Here is a 26,595-nt window from a genome sequence, read left to right on the forward strand (position 1 = left end):
GATGCCCTGCTTATTCAGGAACACATAAAAAGCTTTATGTTATAAATTCATGAGGTTAATTATAAAGATCAGCTCAACATGAGCCTTAAAAAAAGAGCAGAGAAGCAGAATCGCTTGTTGACTGGTGCAGAGAAGTGCGCTTCTGGTGTGAACAGCCAGGCTACTGCTCGCACAATAAAGCGTTGGACTGGCATTACATCTCAATATAAAAGAGGCCTACCTCAGTCCTCAGCATAGTGGACAGCTTGTCTATTAGGTTTTTATATAGAAGCAGCAACATTTCAACATGCTGTGGGGTTAGTTTGGTGAGCAGTCTGTTAACTGTGAGGCCTGTGGCAGAGAGTTGCCACTCAGATGGTACTGATGTCCCATGGTATTTTAACTGTTTAACTGATAGTATTAATTGGTCAAAATTCTTATTGGCGATTAACGCCTTGCAGGTACTGCGCTATAATTAAATAGTGTTGACGCAAAATGGTGGACTGATTGACTGACCAACAAACTGACTGAAATTCCCACCTCTAGAGTTGCTAGAGGCTCAAAACGTGAACCAAGACCAAATAATCCAAGAGTTATATCACTGACTTAAACTTTGTGAATTTTTACTGTTTACCAGAGATCCTGTTTTTTTAGCACCAAGCTGGTTATCACAATGTTTTTGTTTCACAGCTAAACATCATGTAGTATTTTCTGAGAATATGCTAAAGCTGCCAGCTTTCAGCAGTGGACATGACTCAGGGCTCTAAGCCATGATTCTGTCAATATCTCTCAGTGTTTTCCAAAAACTTAAAACCTCAAGATTATTTAATGGGTTAAATGTATTACTTGAAGATTATATGGTATGCTATAAATGTTCAGCATTCAGCTGTTTTGACAGTGCTGACCTTCAGTCAATCAGTCACATCAAAAACCTGGACTCTGCAGAGGATGCTTCAACCTGCATCCAGAAAACATTTTCATTTTCAAAAATAAAGAGTGAAGAATCCAAGGTCATCTATCGTTTGGGGCATTTTCACACAGAGTACAGGGAATTTTACAATCCTCCTCTGTTTAACGCAGACACTAACAATCCAATGTCTCAACAGACATTTTGCAAGCATCACAAAAATTGTTATTCACCGACAGATGTCTCTCTTGTTATCATCCACTCAGCCACTGTGAGCATGTGCATTTATGAATGTCATTTACATTGTTAAGAGATTCTCCCCATCCAGTCCTCAGGTCCCCAATCTCCACTGAGTTTTTATAGAGTACACTATATTTATACAGCTCAGCTGGCATTTATGTTGAATGGATCAGTCAGCTAGGAAGATGTTTGGATGGAGCTATTTGACTTGCTGAATATGAGAGAAACAGAAAAATGAGACAAGACAGAAGGAAATATTATATTTTTCCTCTCATCTATTATGTAGCTATAAGGTATCATTCTGCAGCTTTTCATGACATTATCTCTGAGCAGTGACATTGCATGTTAGTTGCACTGGATTTTCATGACAAACTAATGTAATACACACTTCATTTTGTGCCTGAGGCAGTGCCTGAAATCATATACAAGAGCTGATTTAAGGATACAGAAAATCATCCTCTGTGCAAGCTTTTTAAAAAAACGAGATTGTTAAGCCAAGTATAACTTTTTTATTTACATGCAGATTTATAATGCTTGCTTGTAGGGAAATCTGAATTATAGATTACTGATATGTGCCAAAGCACTAATAAAATAATACCTTGTTAGCCCCTTATTCAATCAATATTCCAAGACTACAATGTAGAAGACACAAAGAACTGTTTAGTATTATTCATCTATAGAGCTCCAATAAAGGTTATTTTCATAACCATTTAATTTAGAGATCTTTTTTTCAATAAATGCATTAATTATCTAAAATGATTATGAAATGTCAAAAATCATGAAAGATGACAATTTCCCAGAGCCACAGGTGACATCTTCAAATTACTTGTTTTGTTTGACTGACAGACCAAGATCTAAAAATATTAAACATTACAATGATTAAAAAAAAAAAGCAAATATGTCATATTGGAGAAGCTGGTACCAGATAATGTTTTGAATCTTTGCATTATAAACGACAATTAATTGATTCTCAAAATTGTTGCAGATTAATTCTCTGTCAGTCCCACTAATCAATTAATCAACTTGTTTCAGCTAATCGACTAGATGGACAAGTATCAGATCTCCCACAACACCTGTCAGTAGTAAAGCTGGAAATAAACAAAATAGGTTATGAATCATTATGAATCATTTCTAATGTCATTTAAAATGTTTGAATGTTTGGGTAAACCATATCTGTATTTTGATAGGTATGACAGCTAAAGTATTCTTAAAGCCTATTTTATAAAAAGGAAGCCAATTTTTACACACACACACGCACACGCACACACACGCACTAAAAGGGAAAGTGTTTTGATGTGGTGAATAATAATAGCAGGGTGGATGAATGCTGCTTCTCTCCTCTCCCTGCCAGAGCTGGGTCTGTCAGTTTAATCATTTCTACCTATGTTTTAGGTGGGATTTTAATGAGGTAGTGTTTGAGCTTAATATGGGTAAAAAATCATCTAATTAAAGCAGCAGAAGCCATTTGAGATTATTAATTTCTTCCACTAAAGGCTAGCAGTTGTGTGGTTATTATTCAGGTTTTATTAAGTTTTGAAGCAGAGATGAAATGAAGTTTCCATTTCTTTCACAGCACTGATGACTGTGGCTGAGTAAACAGTAGTGCAGCCTCCAGTCAGACTCAGCAACACTTTTCCCAAACAAGCACACACTGTAAAACACTCAATAAAATTGACCTTTAAAAACAAGTCTAACCCAGTGTATTCTTCAACCTATGATTTGTCGCTGTACTCAAAATTGGGGGAAAATGCATGGGCAGGCAGCAGCAGAGGGTGAAATCAGGTTACTTCACACTAGGAGACTTCCCGTGGACCAAAGCTTTATTTTGACACCTGAACAGCACAAACTCTAATTACCTGTGCTGGGTCAGCGTTCTTGCAGAGCAGCACAAACTCCCACTCAACAAAGTAATGACCCTTCTCCAGATATTATTTATATACTTTTTCAAATGTTCTCCATCTGCAGTAAAAGTTAGGTTTGTGTTTCTTTCTTTAATCTGGTTCCAAATTAAATGTCATCATCTTCTACATTTCTGTTGTTTAGCATCCTTATTAACTGCAATGTAAAGAAATATTTCTGTTGTGCAAATATGCATAAAGCAGAGCTGAGCATGAAACTTCATAAATTCATAATATCCACCTCATCGTAAATTATGAATAGTTTTTTCTTTTAGATTGACCCTAATGTTCTGTTTGGGTCCCTGGAGAAAAAGGGACCCCATTAACACCTTAAAAAATTATTTAACAATGTTATATCTTCAAGATACTACATCATTAACCTCTGCTAATTTTATGAAAATTGCTTATAAACACTGAGCGTGAACTGATGACATGTTTCAGATGACCAATAGAGAAAATGAATTGCTTCTCTTTGGGAATCTCAGAAAGCTAAAACATTGTTACATACTATGGATTTTCACATACTGTATAATCTGTGATTAGTGTCGATGGTGGAGTTTACACTATGCACTTAATACTACGATTCCTAAATCCCACTGTGTCATAAATCACTCCCTATTTATAATATAGTATTAAATTTACTGTTTACTGAGTGTGTAAATTTATCCACTATATAGTGCCCTCAAAAATTCCACAATAGAACAAAAAACTAGTGTCCATGTTAGTTTCTGCAAACAATCCCACAATCTGTTGTGCAGCCATGGATGTATTTCTAAACCTGACATTGATGACGTGGAATGACAATGATTAGTAGGTCTCAGTTTACTGAGCCCTATTGAGTTAAGTATTTAGTGTCTATTACATAGAGAGTAATGGAAAGTAAATGAGGGAGTGATTTCAGACACAGCTCACCATTTGGATTTGGTTTATTTTTGTATTTTGTTCATAAGAGGTCGAACATGAAGTCAGATCACTTGTGTCTAATTAATCTCAAACATAAGTAAGTCACCATGTGGGATAAGATACTCTACATTTCTTTACTTATGAATGACCTTTTGCCAAACTAAAGTAATAGATACTATGACTATGAAGTGCTTCTATCATTTTGTCCACCTCATTTATATTAATAAGGTAGGCAAAATTACAGAAACACCTCACTGTATAATGCAATACAGTTCAAAAGCACAAAATACATCTACAAAAATCATCAAACAGTTGAACTAAAAACTTTCTAAAACGGTTTCAACAAAAACTTAACCATTATAACCTTCATGAAGAGAGGATTCATTATGGGACTGTTGGGTTAGAATGCATTCATTTTAGATAGGTGGACCTAATAAACTGACAACACAGTCCAGATAACTTTCATTTCTCACACCTTCATCAAATGTACATCCAAGGGAAGGGTTACCACTACATTTCTACATATTGAATTAAAAGAAAAAAAAAAAAAAAGACTTTTGCAATTATCATCTCTAAACATATAGCAGGGGCATCTGTTCAACCCCAAACAATGAGAAAGTAAAGACCGTGCCAAGAAAACACATGGGGTAAAGGGGTACTATAATGCCACAATATAATTCAGGATGGATATATTATACATCTCTAATTGTAAGGGCACGTACTATACAGGGTAGATGTGCTATGAAAACCCCATTTGACATCTTTAATATCAAGCATATGGCAGGTTGTGTGCAGTCCACTCCATGCTTGGTAATTAAACTTTTACCACCTTCATTAAAATTCTGCTTGTGAGCAACAATAGCAAATGTCATGTTTCCTTGCTGCCAGCATTATATACACACTACACAGGCTGACAACAGCAGTGGCCCACCCTTTCTGTGGGACAACACTGGTTTTCACCTCCAAATTATGAAGCATTGGTTGGCAGATTGTGGCCAGCTGCACCTGGAGTATCGAGGCTTCAGGGTACCAATAATGAATTGGATGTAACCTATTCTGCACCTGCACTGGCCAACAAATTGGTGCATCGTGGGAAAGGTGATTAGCATTTTCATGGTTTGGAAGGCGAGATAAGCAATAATTGTTAAGCAATTATTTTTTGGGACACATCTATTGGGTTTCTCTCCGCCCAGCTCTTCTCAATGGTTCTCTCAATGGTGACTAGCACTCATTTAGGTTATATACACTGCAGTAAAGAAAGAGGATTTTATGAGTACATCTTCATGACAAAGTCTTCAGGCTGGGAAGGCATTACTTGTCACTTAACAGGCATAAATTTAACTATGTGTTTATTATTGAGGTCGTAGTTTGCAGTGGTGTTGAAATGGGCTGCATTTAATTGAATTATATACTTACTGAATTATATATTATATACTGCATTATACATCAGTGTTCTTGTTTTGCTCACTATATTTACAAAAATGAAGATAGAATATTAAAAACACACTTCACTATAATCCAGTTCAGTACAACACCACCACTACTGTGCCACCTCAATAATAAACAGTTATATTAAACACTCTGACAGTGTCAATCATAACTGAAAATTATTATATTTGCAAAGGTAGAATTTATGACTAAGCTGTTGTACTGAATTGCATTTGATTTTTCCAAGTGGCACTGAGTGTCAATAAGTCCATATACATTTGCATCCACACACAAGAGAAACTGCGCTCACTTTCACTACAGAGCCTGTCCTCTCAGTGCACCATCAATCCAAAATTGACTAATGCGCTGATAAAACATTTTTAAAAATAAAAAAAAAACTCTTTAGGCTGCAGAGTCATCACTCATACATTTAAATATATATATGTCTGTTCTGGTTAAAAAAGATGGAGATGTTTGGGGAGAAATCTCATTATGGACCAGCTGCATGTACAGGCTGGTTTTACACTAGCCAGGTCATTAGGGTGCATGTCAAAACATTCTCCAATTTCCTGCCTCACAATGACTTTTTTCAGTTTCAGTGTTTTGTGTGTGCATGCAAATGTATTGATGTGATTGTGTGATGAAGATGTCCATCAACCAATGGCTAAACGTCAGATGTGTCAGAACAGAACAGCCGTACATTTGTCCAACATTAGCTACGACTAATTCAACAATACAACCATATGCCAGTTGTCAAACATCAGTGGCACGAATAAATAGGGATCAGTTGATGAGCAGTACATGATTGATTGTGGTCAAGAGAGTGTAGGTTATCCGTTACCTGCAAAATATTTGATTAAAATAAGGTTCAAATACTGTAGGTTTCTCTGTGTTCCTCACATAAACATCAACCCAAGCACAAACCTTTAAAACTGTTAAAAAGGCAGCAACATCTGAGTGGATCAACACACACTGGTATCACTTCAGTGTATCTATGTCAAGATGCTGTGAATGAATGATGTGCTGCAGGTGTGTGTTATCCTCCTAAAAATATACACAGATGTTAAAACCCTTGTCTAATGCAGAGATTTGTCAGTATTGGGACACTAACACTGAGGCAGGAGCAGAGGGGGTGAACTTCACTTTATGTTAACATAGCAGGGACTTTTGCAGAGGTTATGATGGGGGAGCTTCACGGAAACATGCTGAGTGAGAGCCTGAGTTGTCTTGTCTGTTTGCCCTTACAGCTGGTGAGTGAGCAACAAGAGAGCCGCCCGCTTCTTAGCCCTTCCATCGACGATTTCCTCTGCGAGACCAAGTGTGATGGGGTTTCCCGCCCAGTGACTTCCAACACAGCTGGTATTGTACAGTCTTGGAAAAAAAAACTGATGATATGCAAATAATACATAACTGACCACCAAGCACTTCAAGTACTATTTTCATCTGTGTGTTACTGTATTCATCATATTTGCTGTTTAAGACGCCCTTTATATCTTATGACAAAGCTCTTTGTCAAAATGTGGAACACAAAAGTACAATCGCACAGGAGTATATGGAGGAAAAGCTCTCTGGTACCGTACTGTGGCTGTTAACATGTGAGGGACTTGAATGACACATTAGATGCTGCCTCCTGTTAAAAACATGTTTTTTTATCAACCATGGCAACAATACTGCAAGGGGGAGTTTTATTCAGCTGTGCCATGTGTCCACATCATATTCATCATCTCTGTTAGTAGCAACACAGAGTATATTATCTGATGTTGTTAATAGAGGTTTACATGCAGAAAAAGACAACAATACAAAGCTCTCAAGTAACCATGAGTTTGATTTGCAACCAATAATACAAGCAGCTTATTATTACAACTACTTATTACAGCTTAACAACTGTCAGGTTTCTAGCCATATGTAGCGCTAAGTTTAACAGAATTTCCAGAAAATGTACAAAATAAAATGCTAATTAAGGTGCATTCCCATCCACTGTTATGCGAATTCAATAGTTGGACGCATTGAAATAAACAGTGGGTGGATCTAATCTCCAGTTGGTGCCATTAAACCACTGCAGAAGAAGAGGGCGCTACAAACTGTGCCAGTCAAACCTCAAACAGTAGAAAACCATGGCAAAAATATGGCATTTCCATTTTGTTTCATGTATTAATTTGAGGAAGGTTACAGTCTCCTCTTCTGTCCACACATATCTGATCATCTGCCATTATTTTTTATATCTTCAGTGGAGCAGAAGCGTAAGTGACAAACAAGTCACATGCTTCGTGTACATCATGATTTATTTGCTAAGCCTGTTTCCATTGCAGTTTGTCACAATTTATTTTTATCAATAGACCAATTTTCCCACCTCAGCCAAGTGAAAAATGCTTTTTCAGTATTTGAGAGACAGACCTGCCAGTATTTCCACTCCTTTTTTATTTTGTTGAAATGTGCAAATGGAAAAATGCACACACAGCGGGGTCCAAAAGTCTGAGACCACTTTTTCCATTGGGAAAATGATTACAAAATGCATCACTGATAATAATAGCTTACAGAGTACCACACCCCACCTACTACTCAAAGCATCAGCCCAGAATGGTAAGATTCCAGATTTTTACTTGGAAAATAGCTTCATCTCTTTGATCATTAATGATTAAATTCACCTACAAAATAGGGCAACAACTTGACATGAGTGGAGCACATGTGAAATTTAATGTGTCTACCTTAGTACAAATGTGTACTGTACTGTGTATATTAATTGTCAGCATTTATTTCTGCAAATAAATGAAAATCAACCGGGTCAAAGTACATGTTGAGAAAATTAACGTTCTGCCTTAAACAGATGCCAAGTGCCATCTTGGTTTCCACATGGATGGCACCTTGATCACTGAGCTGTACCATCTTTTGAATTATGATTTGCTCAAACAGATTGCACAGCTGACATGTGTCGTCTCCAAACTGGCCACTGACCGTGCTGATTTAGCTGGGTAAAGTATGGAGGAATGTTGTGGGGAAACTCTCGACCTTCTGTCTCCCTAAAGCTTCCTGCTGCTCCTGCCGTCAGTGACGTAGGCCTGATATGATTGGTCATGTCAGTCTCAAAATTCTCAAAACGGTCAAACCCTGTCTAGAATTTAGTGTGTGCAAGTATGTTAGTATGTGCAATATATTTAAAGGTATAGTATGTGCCATATAATAGCAAAGCTGTTTGTATGTAGTTTTAGGTTTGACTGTCTGTCAGTCTGTTTTCACACTGTGATGGACTGGCAGGGTGTCCAAGCACTGAATAACACTGAAGTTACAGTTACTGAGTTAGCCAGCGAAAGAAAATCAATAATGAATGATAATTACAAGCTCAAATATGCTAATCCACATGAGACCTACATCATGTTGTGCTCTCTCTAGCATGCAGTATTACTGTGATTTTGAGGCTGATGACTATTTTTGCCCACTAATGGAATTTTAAAAACTTTATTATAAATTATAAATTGGTTTCATGGGTATCTGGGGTTTAGAAACACACTAGCAATAAATGTATTTTTACATTTTCAATTTAAGTAAGAAAATGGAAACAAGTCTTAAGTTATAAACTTAACCTCATCAGCTCGATGCCCCTGATGACAAGAAACATCACCGAGACAACAGTCCTCAACAGTGCAGCATCCTTCTCACTCTGGTTAAGATATCCATCACTAGTCATTTACCAATGTAGGCTAAAACTCATTTATTCAAGAAGCGGCTCTCATCACCACCCCCTCACTGGATGGATAAAATCCACTCTCCTAGGGATCCACACTCAACAATCTTTTCTTTTTTTTTTTCTTTTGTCAGCACTTTGCTCTAACACGCTGGTTCAATATTCACAGGAACACCGTAAAGACAACTTGGTTCTCACCTTTGAACTCTTGACAGTTGATTGCTTGTGATCGATTTAAGATCAATCTTTTCTCTCTTGAAACTCATTGTTTGCCTAATGTGGAATGGCAAATCTAAAAGGTTGTCTTACAAGGAAACATGTCCAAGTGATCGTTAGCAACACCACACAAGCTCTCAAAGGTTGTAATCTCTCTCTCTCTCTCTCTCTCTCTCTCTCTATCCCATGTTTTCTGTCAGTTACCATGGTGTTATAAATCTGAAAACCTTGTGGTCACAATTATTTGCTCCCTTTTTGAGTCCAGGGGCCCCCACATGGCAACTCATCATCTGTTATAAATACACAGTATACAAGCATGCAGTTAAAATATCCAGTTGATGTCAAAACTCTGTGCAATTGTCTTCCCAGTCTCATCATTTCAAGTAGACTCAAGGGTGCCAAAACAGTTTTGACATCATTGCCTTTTCATGAGCAGCTTGCGTTTCTTTTTTGATGCTGAAAACTCTTCAGGCAACTTCCTCACGAGTGTGTCTCCTTTGATTTGTAATTGTACTTGTCATCGAAAGAGCACAAGGCATGGGAGACCAGCATACTCTCTAATTATGCAGAGATTTCAGTCAACAAATGATCTCAGTTGGTTGTCATGAAACAGCAGCACGCCAATTATGCAGTCATATGTGTGTAGTTTGGAGCTCGCATTGCAAAAAAGAAACAGTCAGGGGCCTCGGAAATGAGCCAGACAGCTTTGCAGGTCCCCAAATAACCAATGTATAAAAAAGCTGTTTTACAAGGATCTCTTATCTTACCTGAACTTGACTTTCAGGCAACAACTGCCACCCAATGTGTTTGTTTCAGACTGTTTTCCTCTGTCATTGCCACCTGACTTGTATGAACATATGTCAAAGATCAATAGAAACTCCCTAATTACTGCAAGTTAACTCAGAGAGTAATTCGATTCCAGCAGCCAGATGTCATTCATGTACAGCATGCACATTACACTGACAATGTCAAGTGATGCTACCCATATAATGGATTTAGGAGATATGATAATGTTTACCTTGACGACAGCCAGCGCCAAAATGCATTTCACTGAAAATTGCTTAATTTTTTCATTACAATGATTTTAAGAGGGAAAACCAAATTAGGGACCCTGTGTGTGCATTTCACCCATATGCTTTTTATGTATTTATTTTTTGTCAATTTTTAACATGACAATGCAGTACCGTAAATATTTTTTCCAGAAAATATTCAAAGATGCAGCCTAAAAATAACAGGATACACTTGGCAATACACAGCCAGCGGCAGAACATGATACTGACTGGACTCAAACCACAACAGATCAAACTATGAACACAGAAAATATATAATAAACAAGATGTGAAAGAAACATGACTGTTAACAAAGAGGAGAAAATCATCTCTGAGAAGAAAAAATAAGCAACATGATTTACAAGAAGAGAGGTGCAAAAGCATTCTTCAAATTACTCAAATTACACAACTTATCATTCTTTAAATAAAATCTGACTATTACATTTAACGGACTCTGTAGCCATGAAGCTGGACAACAGCACAGACGAAAGCTGAACCCTGTGACAGACGGCTCTGTCCTTCTTTGCTGGTCTACCAACCTGAGACTGAATTACTTAATTGAGCAAACGGGAGCTCCTAAAGGGACTGCCTCATTCTTATCAGAGTGTGCAGTGGCCTGAAGTATATTTGGATTCTCTGAAAAGAGCAGCAGCAAATTTTTTAGATGTCCACCCAGGCGGCAATACGGTGACAGCTTAAGCACCCTTGACAGCTCGACTCGCCGTGTCAGAAAACATGTACATCAAAATCAAAGCTTCATGGAGTACAATAAGTGAAACCTGTCATTCTATCTTATTACAAAGACAAAGGAAACTTCTCAAAATATGATGGATGCTTGAAGAAATCTGAGAGACCAGTAAGTAGAGTGAACAATCTAGTACAGAATGAAATAGGGGTTTTCTAGGACACTTCAGGGATATTGAAGAAAGTATCTACTGACTTTCCCTGCTTCAGGCTTTTATTGGCATCCAAAACCTCTCAAAGCATATAAAATATATCAGGTAGAGTTAAGCAACACTGAAATAATGATGGTGCAATCTACACTTGATTTGAAAGTTATTGTCCTGAATGCATGAGGAAGATGCGAGTCTGTTGAGTGTTCGCTCTCAGAAAAACAACTGTGCTCAGAAATATTCGACATAAACTAAATCTACATTTATGAAGGAGGGGTGCTAACCAATCGTTATCTCCTCCCAGTTCTGTCTTCAACACTGGACCTGCTGGACCTCAGTGAACCTGGTGAGAGGAGGAACAGTAAGGACAAGAGGAGTCCCCTAACAACCCGGGGTGACGGCCAGAAGAACAACCCACACAGGAAGAAAACGGATGAGACGGAGTTGATCCAGGTGGAAGTTGAACAGACAGGACCAAACATGAGAACCCCAGAGAGAGCATCACTTGACTCAGGTAGATGAGGACTGCTTCTATCAAAACCACAGAAATCATTGAGCAACTTCAAGTTGGGGAACTCGTAACTCACTGTTACTTGTTATGCATATAGATACACAAATATGGTGAGGACGGCAGGGCAGTAGGTCATGAGTCAAAGTCATGAGGTTTCATTGATTAATCATATTCTATTTGAGCAGTTAATAAAATTCCTCTGCACACAGTGACTGCTTATTTTTATGTATGTAATAATTGCCAATTTTTTCAAGTACATTTTTAGGAGATTACCTGAGTGTTATCTAAGGGTAGCTACGGCCCTAGTTACAGTTTACCAGACAATGCAAATGCACACAACAACCTATAAAGTAGTATCTTAACATACAGTATTCGTTGTATCTTACATGGTGTTTTCACCTACAAAAAAAGATAGTGATCTATTTTGTAATGTTATTAAAATATCATATGCATCTATAAAATCTGAACATTCAAATTCTCTGTCCTGCTGTATCTTTCTATCAACCACCCCTCCCAGTTTCTGAAGAGCCGCAAGTCCCCCAACCACCTACAACTCTGACTACCATCACCCCCTTTGAAACTGACTTCCCACATGTTCGAGATAGGCCAAAGAAGGATCAAGCCAATTTACTGTAATGAAAGGGATCATCTTAAAAGACATTACGAGAAAACAGCCAATTACTTTCGTATTTGCCAGTTGAAAAGGTTAAAGTCTTCAATGAGAACTAATTATGCAGAGTGAGTAAAACTACAGCGTGGTGAATAATTCATGCCAGTGAGATTGACTATAACCCTGGCATCACTTACAAGCAAAACTTCTTGTCCTGTTAGAAATGTGAGCAGATGTTTTTTGTTTCAGACACCCACAGAACTAATTGTCTGCCTGTTTTTAGCACACTGTTTGTCCGTCAGACAGATTAGAGTAGTGACTGAAACACAGTGATAAAAGGTTTGTCTATCAACTAATGGAAAACACAACTACATACTTTTAAATTAGTGCTATTGCTTCATGACACTGCAAAATTGAAATTAGCTTTTCTTTTCTTTTTTTTCAGAAAGCTAAAAACATCAGTATTTGTCCAGCAGACTGTTCTCTGGTTAGCTATATTTTACAGGTGAATTTTAGATTTAGATGTAATTCATTCGATCAGAGGAGAGGATGTTTTTGATGTCCAGTATATTAACATAACTGGACTCCTCTCAATTTAGTCTGTGTTGTGATTTTATGATTTATTATTATTTTATTCCTGTCACCAGTTACCATTGGTTCACCGTTGGATAAATGGGAAGAGTTGAACCCCAACCCTGAGAGAAATGGCAACAGAAAATGGAAGTTGGAGAGACGACGTTCATCTAAAAATTCATCCAACGAGTTTCTGTGGTAGGTACCATCTTCACCAGGCATCAGCAACATATTGGTATTTTACGTCAGCCCACTGTCCATAGGAACAACCCCGTCTCTAATTAGAATAAACATATCTGCAACATCTCTTGCAATACAATGTCCACTTGATTAACTATCTTTAAGGTTATGGCTAGCACTCAAGTCAAGGATTAAAGCTAGAAAAAGGTTGTGGCTTTAAGTAAAGTATTGAAAAAGTGACATGAAGCATAAGACATACAAACAAAACCATAATCTTTTCCTAACTTAAAATTGTTTTAGTCGCCTCACCCTAACTTTACGTTGATTGTTACGTTGACGAATGATTGTTTATTTGCCATAACCACAATCGAAGCAGCCATGTGGAGATATAGTATAACTTTAAAAACACTGGCAGTCAATGGTAACAAAACACTGCAATTGAACACAATATGGACTTTGCAAAATCATCTAAATATTTGGCAGTGTTGTAGTTTATGGAAGTTCTTGGATCTTTGGCCAGAAACAGCCTCAAAAGTTTGTAAAGAGCTCTTGAAAAAATGGCTTTGAGTTGTGCAAAAGTGCCAAATCTGCCAAGGTGGCAATGATTTCAAAGAAGAAAAATGCTAATGCTTGTACAGTCAATTTGAAATGCATGTGTAGCGTACTATTTGTATCAAGTCAAGTGCCATGCATCTGTATCACTAATCCCACCTTTCCATCTTCTCCTTCAGGTCCATAGACTGTAAAACCCAATTAGAGCCATCAAATAAGAACTTGGAAGCAAATACCAAAGTTGAGCCAGAGTCTGCCCTAGCATCTCAAGTAAGTGCTCAGTATGACAGGAGCAGGCAGTAATCATCATTATTGTATGTACGTCTACACTTGAAATCAACATCCTTTTGAAATGGGAAAGCTTCAAACTTCACAAACATATTGTTCTGACAGATGATGGTTAAGCCTTCATAATCATTTCAGGAAACAAAGTATTTAACTTGTGTATTTAGCAACTGCATGCTAATGCATGATAATGTAGCTCTAATATTAAAGTTTGTATCTAATAAGACACCCTCAGGGTTTTCCCTTGGTTTCTGAAGGGCTTAGGCGCAGATAGGTAAAACAAGGCTTATAGTGCATGGATTTGAACTGCACTCATTCTCCCATAGCCATTTGACGATGTAACAGCACTTGGAAATTTACCAAAATTCGTATTCAGTCGGACGTCTGTAGGCTGGTCACTTTCTGAGTGGGTGTAGTCACTAGCCAGCTGACTGAGTAACTGTAGCAAGTTGATTCCCGTCTCACTCTCATTCCTCTCTCAGAATCATTTTCTCTGGCAGTTAGCATTTTTCAGACTGCCTTCATAAACTCATCATCTGTGACAGCTGTAATTTCTGGCTGTTGGACAGATTTTCTCCCTGGGTTATTTCTGCAGTAAAGATGTTGGGGGACTCTATCAACCTCCTGCAGGTTAGGGCTGACTAACTCTAGACAGACTTGAAACGTCTCACTGGCCTAGCAATATTAAGCCTGCCAAAACTCATACTGCAACACTCTTGTTACACATACTATCGCCATTCAAAAAGAATGTCTGATGTCATTTTTCAAACCTTATTTCCAGAAAAAAAACATCATATTATATTCGGGCCAATAAGGTATCATCTCAGGGTGAAAGAGAAGTATCTTTTACTAACATAACTTCAGTCGGCTTAGGCCCCTTGCAAAAATGCTTAGGCGCTGCACCTAAGTCTTGCAATGACAGGGAAAACCCTGACCCTGTTGTGTGATTGTTTACCCATCATTTTGTCCTAACACCTACAATTCTTCCATTTCAGCTCAACAGGCAGTATATTAGTGGAAGACATGTAAGCCTCCCTATGCATCCTTTCATATAATATTGAAAGACTTTTACATTTGCACCGGGAAAACAGCATCACAAAATTTGACTTAAAAAAGACCTAATACAGGTGATTGTATTACAGCCAAAACAGCACCTTTGAGGAAATCTAGATATACTGTTGGCCCTGAGATTGTTTCTTTGTGGTGCTACGAGGTCCAAATGTCAAGCGCTTTCCTCCTGAGTTGATGTCTCTGTGTAGGTCTGCATAAGGGGTCTTGTTTCCAGACGCCATTATTAGATTAATAGTTTATGAATTATTCAGCAGCCTTACTCTGAGCCCATTAGTGTTGATCTCACCAAGCCAGCTAAGCATACATCACCTTTTCAGCACTCTGATAAATAATAGATTTAGGATTAAAGATAGCTATCCAAGATGGAGGGAAGTTATTGGCAAACAAACACACTAAAGTTGTTTCGCTCAGGAGTTACATAGTAGCTCAATGACAGGGATACTGTAAAGAGTGGTTTTAGTTTCCTACTTGGCCGGTACCAAACACAAACAAAAAAACGCATGCAAAGAAGGGAAACGTGTGTTGCATGAGATTTACATACACACATTTATAAAACACAATTAAATGGCTCAAAAAATTTGAGCTTCAAGGAAAAATCCACCCTCAGATTATTGTGTTAGACATTAAAAGCTTGAAATGCCCAGCACACTACAGGAGTGATGAAGTGTTTATTGTTACATGAGCAGTGAAGTTCCTTCTTGATCTCGTGCTCATTATGGGACATGGCAATCTCATCTAAAGGTCTACTTCTTCTGAAGGTCCACATATTTGTCTTCAATGGTGAAGTGAAGGGAACCAGTGGAAACGGAACTGTGTATAATTTTTAGCAAATCCAATTGACTATTCACTAAACCCCTCCTCTTAACAGCCAATCATAGCTTACCTAAGATAGCGTTACATTTGTCAGGCACATTTTGTACCATTAAAAGTGAAACCATGCTCTCTGAAAAATGAACCAATAGGTAAAATAAGCAACTACCGAGCAAAATAATAGTCTGATTGTACATTTTATCTTATCATAGGACCAACTGGCTCTACACTTTACTACAATTCTGTGTCTTTATTTCCGTGTCTTCTACCTACATGGATCACCAACTGCACTGCATTCTGGTCTATTGAGTCTTGTTTTGGCCATGGGATTCTGGCAGAGTGAGAAAGAGAAGCACGCTAAATTTCTTCCTGTATTTTAGTGAAAATGAAAAGTTGTGAGTCTGGCATCAGAGCCTAACATTAACTGTTGACATTTGCCTGTAATTAGTTGAAAGATTTTCTGTTATTGAACTATAGCTGGACTGGAAATCTCTTGCCAAGTTTCAGCTGGAATTCAAATAAATTAATAAATCCAGAAAGAGCAACAAAACAGTGTTTTATAAATGGTGTTAATGTTTTTGGGTGGATTTTTCCTTTAACAACACCGCTACAGCATACTGCAGTTTCTTCACACAGCAGAGATTGTCTTTTAACACTGCATGCATTTTGATCTTGTAAATAAAAATGTGGTTATCTGCAATAAATGGATGAGGCAATTTCTTCTGAGTCAATTAATACTGAGATTAAGTAACCTCAATTAATCTTGCATAATAGCAGTCTGAAGAGATGGGAATTGTTACAGGTACTGGCTGACCTGAGGGAAGCCACTGACTCAGCACACAAGGAGCAGTCGATTCCCCGGTCTCTGTAATAGATTTGCTATCCCTGGGATACATACAGTCATTGCTATTTACTGTAAATCTAGTGTCATATCACATGTGAGCATGAAAGGGCATCTCAAAATCATTCACCTCTCGCAGTTAAATGTGTAGGTGTAAGCCACACCGCACTCGCATAGTGCAAAGACCATGTGTGTGTAATTGGTCGATTTTCATTTTCGCAGCAGAGCGAGGTTTCATATTCAAGTTTGTAACAGAGAGAGGGAGGGGGGTGGGGTTGGGTGTGGAGATGCTGACAGTAAGGATTCTGCTGGCCTTCCTAAGCATGTCAGAGGCTTTGTCGAGGCAGGGATATTTACTCGTCCCTGAGAAAGCAGAGACGGCTGACCCTGCACACTCTCCCTGCCTGTCTCTCCCTCTGGCTGATCGCGTATGTATGTTGTGGAAGTGTGATGTGTTGTGCTAGAGGTGTGTGCGCGTGGGTGTTTGTGATGTGCGCCGAGTGCCTGTATGTTTAATGGATTTTGATGTGCATAAATGTATATATTATGAAATGTGTGTGTGTGTGTGTGTGTGTGTGTGTGTGTGTGTGTGTGTGTGTGTGTGTGTGTGTGTGTGTGTGTGTGTGTGTGTGTGTGTGTGTGTGTGTGTGTGTGACAGGCTCGACTAACGAAGGAGCAGCGGTGGGGCAGCGCCCTCCTGTCCAGACACCAGTCCCTGGAGGAGGAGTTTGAGCGAGCCAAGGCTGCTGTTGAGGTAAGCAGAGTGCTGCTTAGTACACCTTATATCTATCACCTGTCATCAAAGAGCCATCTTCACCGCTGACTTTTAATAAGACTTAACAGGGGAGAGCAAACAGCGTAACTTGGGTTTCAAACAGCAGAACCTCTGGGTTTTCAGAGGATGTATCAGGTTAGAGAGATTGCTTACAACAGACGACTGGGATCCAAGCCTTTTCATCCAAGCAAAAGTGCAGTCCAGGTTTTATTTTTGTAGCTTTGCTCATTGGTTCTATTGGATGTGATAACATTGTAGTCACCAAAGTATTGAGAACTTGTAATAACTGATTGTTGGAAATTGTAAGAACTGATGGCCCAGAGGTACAAAAAAAAAAAAAAAAAGTTTTTTTTGCGACCAGTGTTATTAGTTTTGACAAAGCAAAGTCTTCTATAGCTTACTCTGACTTTTGTCCAAGCAAAATATGAATTTCTTTATGTTGGTCATGAAAAATTCACAGAAACAGATTAGTGATATAGCATTTATTTTGCCTCATCTTAATCAGTAAATTACATATTTTCCTGAATAGAAAGTGGTGTATCTCCAACTCTGCCACTTGCCCCCCACTTTATGAGAAAAATATTAAAATAAAATCCTTGTAGAAATATCTAAATAAAGAGATGAAAAAAGAGACATTTCTATGAACTTTATTCAAGAAAACTTTCTTCAATATCACATTCCCACTATCATTGCCCATGTAGCCTCATAAATCGCTCCTGCAATTTAAATATCTACCTGAAGCCCTGTGAAGCTGATTTCCATTTGACTCCTTCAGCCCTTTTTTATCTCTCTGTCAAATGATCACTATTGTGCTTCTCACAATGTATTCGAGCCTGTGGTGCTAGCTGACAGTTTAATAGTCTATGCTAAATTCACATACTCAAGTTCACAGGGTGTTTGACCCAGAAAAATATGCACGACTCTCAGCTGGCTAACAATAGGAGGGTAAATAGGTCAGTCATTTTACGGCCAGACATATCAGATATCACAGGGGATGGCAAAGTCACAGTAATTAGATATGGCTTCAGTCATTATAGGACTGTGTATCAAGGCACTGCTTAGTTGAGTTGTCAGGTATGCCTCACGTTCTTGTGACTTCAGGCTCATGATAGGGTTTGTTAGAAAGAAGACAATGACAAATTACGTGAAAACCTCCTAAACCTCTGAGGAACAATACTCTTGTGTTTGAAGCTCAAAGCACTTTCCTCACCTTTCACACTTCAGTCTCATTGTGCATTGCGTTACTATGTGATCCATCCAAACTTAGATGAGTTGCTTTTCTCTTTTGTAATAGGTCTGGACACTTTCATAGGCTCTCTCTTAGCTGAAGATATTTTCGAAAAGTTACATCACACTGGCCAAACAGCAACTACCTGAGTGACTAAAAACCAGAGTTTCTGTATTGGACAGGAGTTTAGATAACAGACATAGCCAGGAAATCTTGCTTTTTACTTTCAATAAAACCACTCTACCATTCAAAGGACATGTCCCTTCCTGGGAAATGGGAGTGAACCCTTCACTTTTGAGTTAACTTCAGCTTTACTGAGGTCTACAGTCGACTTTTGCACACTGAGCTATGTGTAATGGCCAATAAATAATAGAGCAGGGACAGCAGGACGGTGAGAAAGTGAGAGGAGTAGCTGCAGAGGAGTGGACCAACCCACTTGGGGATCCCTCCCAAACTTTGTGATGATGTCAAGCCGTAAGCTGCATCCTCCCAAAGAACTGCACAGTTTGTGTACACTCATGTCAACTGGAGGGCAGGTAAGTGATGAGATTCTGAGATGCTCCTGGACAAGCGTCAGAGCATGGAGCATCGATTGGTAACAGTATCTCGCAGCTTCGATCGAGCAGCCTGAGTGCTGGCCTCCACTCTAGAGGAGCTCTGATGCAAGTGGTCAGCCATTTCGGCCTCAACTGCCGATATCAAAGCCCACAATCAGATAACTTCCATTTAAGTAGCTGTGCATATGCATGCTCTTTCATACTTATAAAGGCATGGAGGTAGAGATGGCTCAGAAGGCAGAGAGAACATTAAATTTGCACATCGCCTTTCTGCCAATTCATTCAATTAATGTAAAAAAAATTAGGGCCCTCAGAGGGAGCAGACAAGGAATTAGGTTCCCAAATATAATTCATTTTACAAAGCTGACACTGATGAGAATCTGTAGGTTTTATGATTTTACACATAAAAAACCCTTAAAAAGAGAGAATAAAATGGCAGCGACCCAAGAGAAGGAGTGCGGCTTTGAATTCATTTACAAAGAGCCTGATAGAGAGATATTTTCTTAGTAGTTAAGTGACAATCCATGTCACATGAGGACACCATCAATTACTCTGAGCTGACGACAGTGTAATAGAACTACTGGAACAGCTGCAGGGTAAATTGTTACTTAAGGGTACTGTGTTTTGAGTGTGGGGCATGAGAACGCAGCCCCACAGTGGTGATAAAGATGAGCTGAAGGTGTGGCCTCTTGTTTCATTAAAACAGTAGCAGGACAGCTTGATTTTTATCTTGCAGAATACTGGTCTGAGGCAGTCTTGGTTTAGTGAGAGTTTGCAGAGCCAGTGCAGTTGCCTAGAAGTTAGAGAGGGAGGCTTGTGACCGAAAGGTCAGTGGTTTTAATCCACAGATCTGCTGGGAAAATGCGGATGGGGAAAGTCAATGAGTAATGCTTTCACCTCCCTCAACAACTTCCATCAGTGTGCCCTCAAGCAGACCGCTCGGCAGCAGACTTTTCCAGTGGAGCTGCAAAATTTCAGCATGTTTATAAGAGTGCAGAAGGCCCCGACCAACAACCATGCAGGCAACCAAATCTCCCACAACATTGTGTTTAGAAAATTTGTCTAATTTACTGTGTCTGTCTGCTGCTGGTGCTTAGCAGGTAGTGTACAGTGTACACTAATGCACTACAGAAATCACTAGTGGGGTGTGTGTGGACTTACTGTATGGTGGTGAAGAAGTTTGAACATAAAGTTCTGAACTTCAACTTCATCTCTGTCTCTTACTGGACATGCTGCGCTGTGTTTGAAGTCTGTAATCAGCTATACTTATAGTAACAGTTGAAGGCTACATTAGCCAACCATTCATACAGGTGAAAACACAAACTTTCCATGGGCAGGACACAAGACGCCATCCACAGTCTCTGGTGTCAAAGTCCTGCCACTCATATAAGAACAGACTGGGAAAAACGTTTGCATGAACATAATCCAGCATTTACATTTCCCTCAAAAGATATTTGGCACGAGCAATTTAATAATAAAACTTTAATCCAAATGTAATATGTATGAGACAGGTTTGCTGCAGGTGAATGCTGATAAGAATATGTGAAAGCTCTTTTAATTTAACACAATCAATTACCAGGTAAAAACACATGTCAGAACATTATACATGTGTCATTAATGCACACTTCAGTGCAAATTTTGTCGACTGCACAAGAGTGCAAGAGATGTCCTGGCCACAGTAGCTCTGATGTGTTGTTATCTCAGACATCCATATAGGGGGTAATTGCATTGCCTGCCAAAATGCATTCGTAGCACTTGTCCACTGAAATGTATTTTATTCTTCTCTGAGTGACATTATCAGGACTCCAGCTTCCTATTTTTGTCCCACTGACCAAGGACTTGGCCCACACAGCAGAGCAGTGGTTGGCTCATTAACATCAAAAGGCCAGGCCAGCCATGCTCTAGAGATGAGGGAGCCTTTTTTTCTGGAGGCCGCTCTGTGTCACTGGTAAATAATGAGACTTTTTGTAATGTAAGCCCCCTGGGCAAAGTGGATAAGTAACCCCTATTCATGTGCTTGGTTTCCTCCAAAGGCTGCATCTCAAGTTAACACACCTCAAACTGACATAAACAGATGAGGTTAGAGTCCACCTGAGAAGAGCTCACACAAATATAGAAATTGTGTTTGATGCTCAACCCAAGTCAAGCCACTAGTATTCATATAGCCCAAAATCATACACACTAAATTTTTATAAGGTGAAGTCAATCATTCAATGAATCATCATTTTTTCCTGAGAACATACAAACAAAATATCAAACATGTAACATACAAATTTTAATACTGTCAACATTTAATTTCTTCCTACAATATCTGATTCTGGCAACTTAACAGATGCAGTTTTCAAATTCCAGGGTTTTAAAATCTTGCTTAAGCAACAAATTGATGCAAATTCAAAAATCCTTAACAATTTGCCATTTCAACAAAGAGGAGCTGTATTCATTTATGGGGCATTAACAATATTCATTCCAGCAGTTCAAACACTGAGTAAGCGGCTCATAAGAAATTAGTCACTTTACTTGCCTGAAATAGCCTGTTTAATGGTTGCCAAACGCATCAAAGCCCATACACCTACATTTCCCTTTATACCTTTATTCATGTGCAAAATGGTCTACAGATTTTCAAAACAGGAAATCATTTGTTCATCATAAATCTAGGCAGGGTTGTGGTACATATTTGTGCTATATACACATAAAATAAAACACAGGATAAAGCTTGAGTTGCAGTTTAAATATTGTTTGCTTGGGAGCAACTGAATATGTTTCTTCATATGGATGAACTGGCACAAACAGATTTTCTGAGTGCTGTTGATTATTATTAATTCTTTGTTAAGGCTATATGTCTATTTTTAGGCTGTGATATTAGCTTTAGGGACAGCGAATAGAGTAATACTGTTTTTGAGATGGGAAGTTAGCTTTGTTTTCCCAATCAGGACATATTTTACTATCACTGTTAAATCAAGACTAAGGCAAAAATACTGTAGCTTTCTTTTTTCTTTCTTTTATACTAGCATCCATTTCTGTGTTTAAGCTGACCTAGCATGAATTATCAAGTTCTACAAATTACATTTCTGCAGAGTACATTTATTTTCACTGTACTGTTTATAAATAACCTCAGTTCAGCTGACTCAGAAACACTAATTGGATTCTGGAGGCAAATTATAAATATACTTTTTCTGAATAGGGTGACACCAACAGCCATGGGTATGTGTAACCTATGTAAGTGCTGCAATGATTATCAACATTGTAAATAATGTATTCATGAAGTAACTAATGAATCCCCACCTCACCTCCAACCCCCAGTTTACTTCCAAGAAGCGGTGACACGTTTGGTGGCAGGAAGCTCTCTGGATTCAATCCATTTCACGTAACACTTCATCAGAGCTGCTGAAATTAGAGTCACAGCTATGGGTTCACTCCACTGATACACAGGATATAAATTACCTCGCTGTATCTTTGTCTTGTTCCACATAATTAAACTGCCAATGCCAGTGTTGAAAAACGCCCTTCACAGCGTTATAAAGAAATATGACTAGATTTCTTGTAAATTAAAAACTCGTCCGCAATCACCTGTGGTGCAGCTAAGGGGCAGGCAAGTTACACACCAAAAGGGATTTCACAGCGCAAACATTTGACTGTCTATAAGACGCAAATAAAGAGATGATGGACGAGGTCACAGTGCAAATACAGGCATGTGTACAGCATGGTGAGCACAAAGGCTGTAGCATGAGAACCAGTCACATGCAGAGGAAGTTGAAGACTGGTCACAACACTTTTCATGACACTTTTTGCCGCATTATAAATGAACAATGGTGGAAAGTAACTACGTACATTTACTCAAGTGTTGTACTGACAGTAAATACACGTTTGTGTAGTTGTACTTTACTAAGGGATTTCTATTTAATGGTACTACTTACTTCTACTCCATTTTAAAAAGGAAACATTGTACTCTACTACATTTGTAAAAGATTTTTAAAATTATTTTACAGATTAAAACTATCTAACTATATTAGGTGACTGATGACCTACATACACATCATTATCAAATATGTATCTAAATAAATAATTACAAAATGAACTTCTAATAGGGCCCCTTCAAGAGCACTGGCGCCGTTTCTATATGTAAACACTTCTCACTCTAAATCCAAATTCTTATGACAACTATGGATTTTCCAGCCACACCACTATCCATATATTTTCTCCACCTCAGGAGATCTGATAGTGCACTTCCTGACAGAGCCAACACTGGAGACTCACCTTCAGGCAATTTGTGTGGGAGTCAGCAGCCTGCAATTACCTGCCATCTCTCACCATCAGGGGCCACACTATGGCCTCCATGTCAATCACAAGCTTCTATGTGAAAATGAGAATCCCTTTGAAACACAGACACACACACAGACACAGACAGACACAGACACACACACACACACACACACACACACACACACACACAGAACATCTTTCTGACCCTGCTCCCCTCTGCAGTGTCACTACGCACAAACAGACACACACACACGACACAACATGCTTACTGTACACAGTGCTGTCATGTAGGCTACTCATAAGTTTCTGGCTATAGAGGACTGAAGAAGTCACAGGAGGTTGTTCTGCTCTGTTTGACATTATACTTTCCAGTTTGCTGTGCTTCTAACAGGAAGACAGCCAAGAATCATGGACTCAACTGGGAAAAAAAACTCCACTGTGGCAACTGGACAGATACAAGTTTTACAAGCAAAACAGGCATGATGTTAACTGCGTCTGTAGTAATGCTGTACACTAGGCGCAAAGGCACTGCTCAGGATGAACTGTGTGTAAATTTTTTAACACCATAGGCAGAAATGAAGAGGACAGAAAAAGGAGCTGTATCTCTCAACACGTCATGCAGCTGTGAATCCAAGACTTCAATCTCCAGCCCAAGATAACTCAGCAAAGATTCCACTCTGAATTATTACAGAAATGCACTGCAGCACATGTACAAGTCCGTACAGCAGTAATAATAATCATCTTTTGTAGCAGTGAAATAAATCAGTATCTCAGTAAAATCTTTGTGTGGAAAGAAAGCTTTAAATGATACCTTGGTTTAAAAAAAAAAAAAAAAAAAAAAACATCTCCCTGGAGAATTTCTAACTGCTGTCTGTTGCAGTTCACATGATTAGACAATAAACAAGCATCTGCTGTCTGGTGGCTGAAAATCATGGTGGACTGAAACTCATGCAGAACATCAACAGCATTGTTTTTACAGACTGATTTCATTATAAAACAAACAAGACTAAAAGCCAACAGCCATGCTAAAGGCATCATGAGATTGTGTAGACACAGAGATGCTTTTAGCAAGCCAACATCAGCTTGCTAACATGCTAAAAATTACACTGCTGACATTAAGTAGGTGTAAAGTTGTTAATGTTCACATTCTTCACCACCTAAGTATATTGTGTTAGCATGCTAACATTTGATAATTACTACTTAAAGACAAAAGTTTGACCTTATGGTGGCACTAGATGAAAAGTCAGGAGATCAAAGTGATTACAGTTCATCCTATATGGACACATTTCATGGAAATCCCTCCAATAGTTAGTCTGGACACAAGTGGTGAACTAATCTACTGACATTGCCATCCCTAGTGCCACACTATTAGCCTGGCCAAAATGCACTTCTCATACATCACATGTGTGTTTATCCATTGCACCGCATATCAGAATATGCAAATTAGTAGTGTTTCAGTGGATTTAATTAAAACATTTCAAAGTTATGAATAAAAAAGTAAGCTAATCATTTATTGTGAAAGAGCCACGATATGGAGCTTTAAATCACCTCTGAAATAAACAGATAAGCAATGCAGACATGCAAAAACAGGAGAGATACTGTGAGGTCCTATTTCATAGTTTTAGTTGAATCCCTTGATGCAGCTCTTTGAACACACTGAAGCTGTTTCAACTCCTTTTGGCGCAGGCAGTTAAACAGTGTGTTGCACTAGTCAAAGTGAGAAAAGAGAACGGCACATATAATCCTCTCAGTATCACTGAAATTCATGATGGATCTAATTTTAGCAGTGCTCCTGAGATGGGAAAACCATGGCTGAACAGGCTTTTAGCGTCTCGTTCAAAACGACTTTACAGCCTGAGTCTCATCAGACTCAAACAGACTGGATATGTGTTGTGCTAACTAACAGACTGAATCTGCCTATAAAAAAAACAAACAAAAAAAACCAAGGACTTTTGTTGTATCTGAATAAAAAAATACTTAGTACAATAATTCAATACTTAATGTCACACATGGAATATGCAAAGAGGAAAATTGATATATTCATTGCAAGAGGTTAAGCAGAGTGTCATTGACAAAACAGTGAGTACTTTTCATTTGCATGAATGAATGAACTAAAAAGAGCACCTACACTGATCAGTGGGGCAGAAGATAAATAGTTTAAACTACTCATGTGTTTCCAGGCCTTCATCTCTGCCTAAGCTAAGTTTTACAAATGACACACGCAACTCTCACTTAGAGCTAATCGAACACTGGGGTTTAAGACGATGCAGTTTCTTCAGTGTTATTAATTTATGAAATGAGGCAAACTCATCATCTAAACAACATTTACTGTGATTAGAAGAGTTAGCTGCACAGTGGAGGCTTTTGTCAGACACCGTCAGCACTGTTGATTGCTGTGCTGTGCAACAACTTTTGGCAACAGTTTAGTGTGGAAGTTGGGAATGTGCACTGTTTTCTTTTTATCAACCATCACTCTCTTCTCTTGACATTTTTACTGACTTACTGAGCAACTGTCACTGACAGTTTCTCCATGTTTTTTAATCATCATTCAATATAAGCTTGTATCAAATGATCTTATATCTAATTTATTCACTGTACAGGCTTTGGTTTCCTGTCAGATAGAAAATGAGAAGCTATTCCAGGAGGTGGATTGGCGTATTTAAATCATTATCCATCCACAATAACCTTCAAGGATTCAGTCAGCTAATTGAAATGCCAGAAAATAACAGTTCAAATGTCAAGCTAACAGATGCTTAAAAGCCACAATACAACATTTCTTGACCACATAAATGAGAAGTCTATTCACATACGTGATTAAATTGTTTTGTCTTACAGACAACATATGAGCATTGTGCATATTTGAAAGTCAAAGGTTGTTTTCTGGATACGCTTATGCGCATTACTGATGTAAACACCTTTAACAGCATCAGAAAACATTAATACTTAAATTAATACTTAATACTTCAGCATGCAAAGATCTGCCAGTCAATTTTAAAGTGATAGCATGTTATAATCTTGTCTATTGATCTTTAATGGTGGAGCCACAGTTTGCATTTGAAGCACGGATTGTTCCTTTAAGCTCTGCCTTGGTTTGCAAATGTGATGAGTCATCAGAAGTGTGGAGTCCATACATTACAGCCAGCCACTGAG

The 26,595-nt window shown here is 38.5% G+C and overlaps 1 protein-coding gene across 1 annotated transcript in view; it reads left to right on the top strand.

Moving 5' to 3' along the window:
* Positions 1-26,595, top strand: part of pex5l (peroxisomal biogenesis factor 5 like) — an 87,332-nt gene that overhangs the window by 47,149 nt on the left and 13,588 nt on the right. The window contains exons 3-8 of the mRNA XM_022754076.1: positions 6,603-6,714; positions 11,497-11,706; positions 12,961-13,084; positions 13,798-13,888; positions 14,899-14,928; positions 17,284-17,379. Of these exons, the coding sequence (XP_022609797.1) occupies positions 6,603-6,714; positions 11,497-11,706; positions 12,961-13,084; positions 13,798-13,888; positions 14,899-14,928; positions 17,284-17,379 (663 nt within the window). The remainder of the gene's footprint in view (positions 1-6,602; positions 6,715-11,496; positions 11,707-12,960; positions 13,085-13,797; positions 13,889-14,898; positions 14,929-17,283; positions 17,380-26,595) is intronic.

This window comes from Seriola dumerili, unplaced genomic scaffold (assembly GCF_002260705.1).
Source record: "Seriola dumerili isolate Sdu_G_001 unplaced genomic scaffold, Sdu_1.0 BDQW01000002.1, whole genome shotgun sequence".
Lineage (NCBI taxonomy): Eukaryota > Metazoa > Chordata > Actinopteri > Carangiformes > Carangidae > Seriola > Seriola dumerili.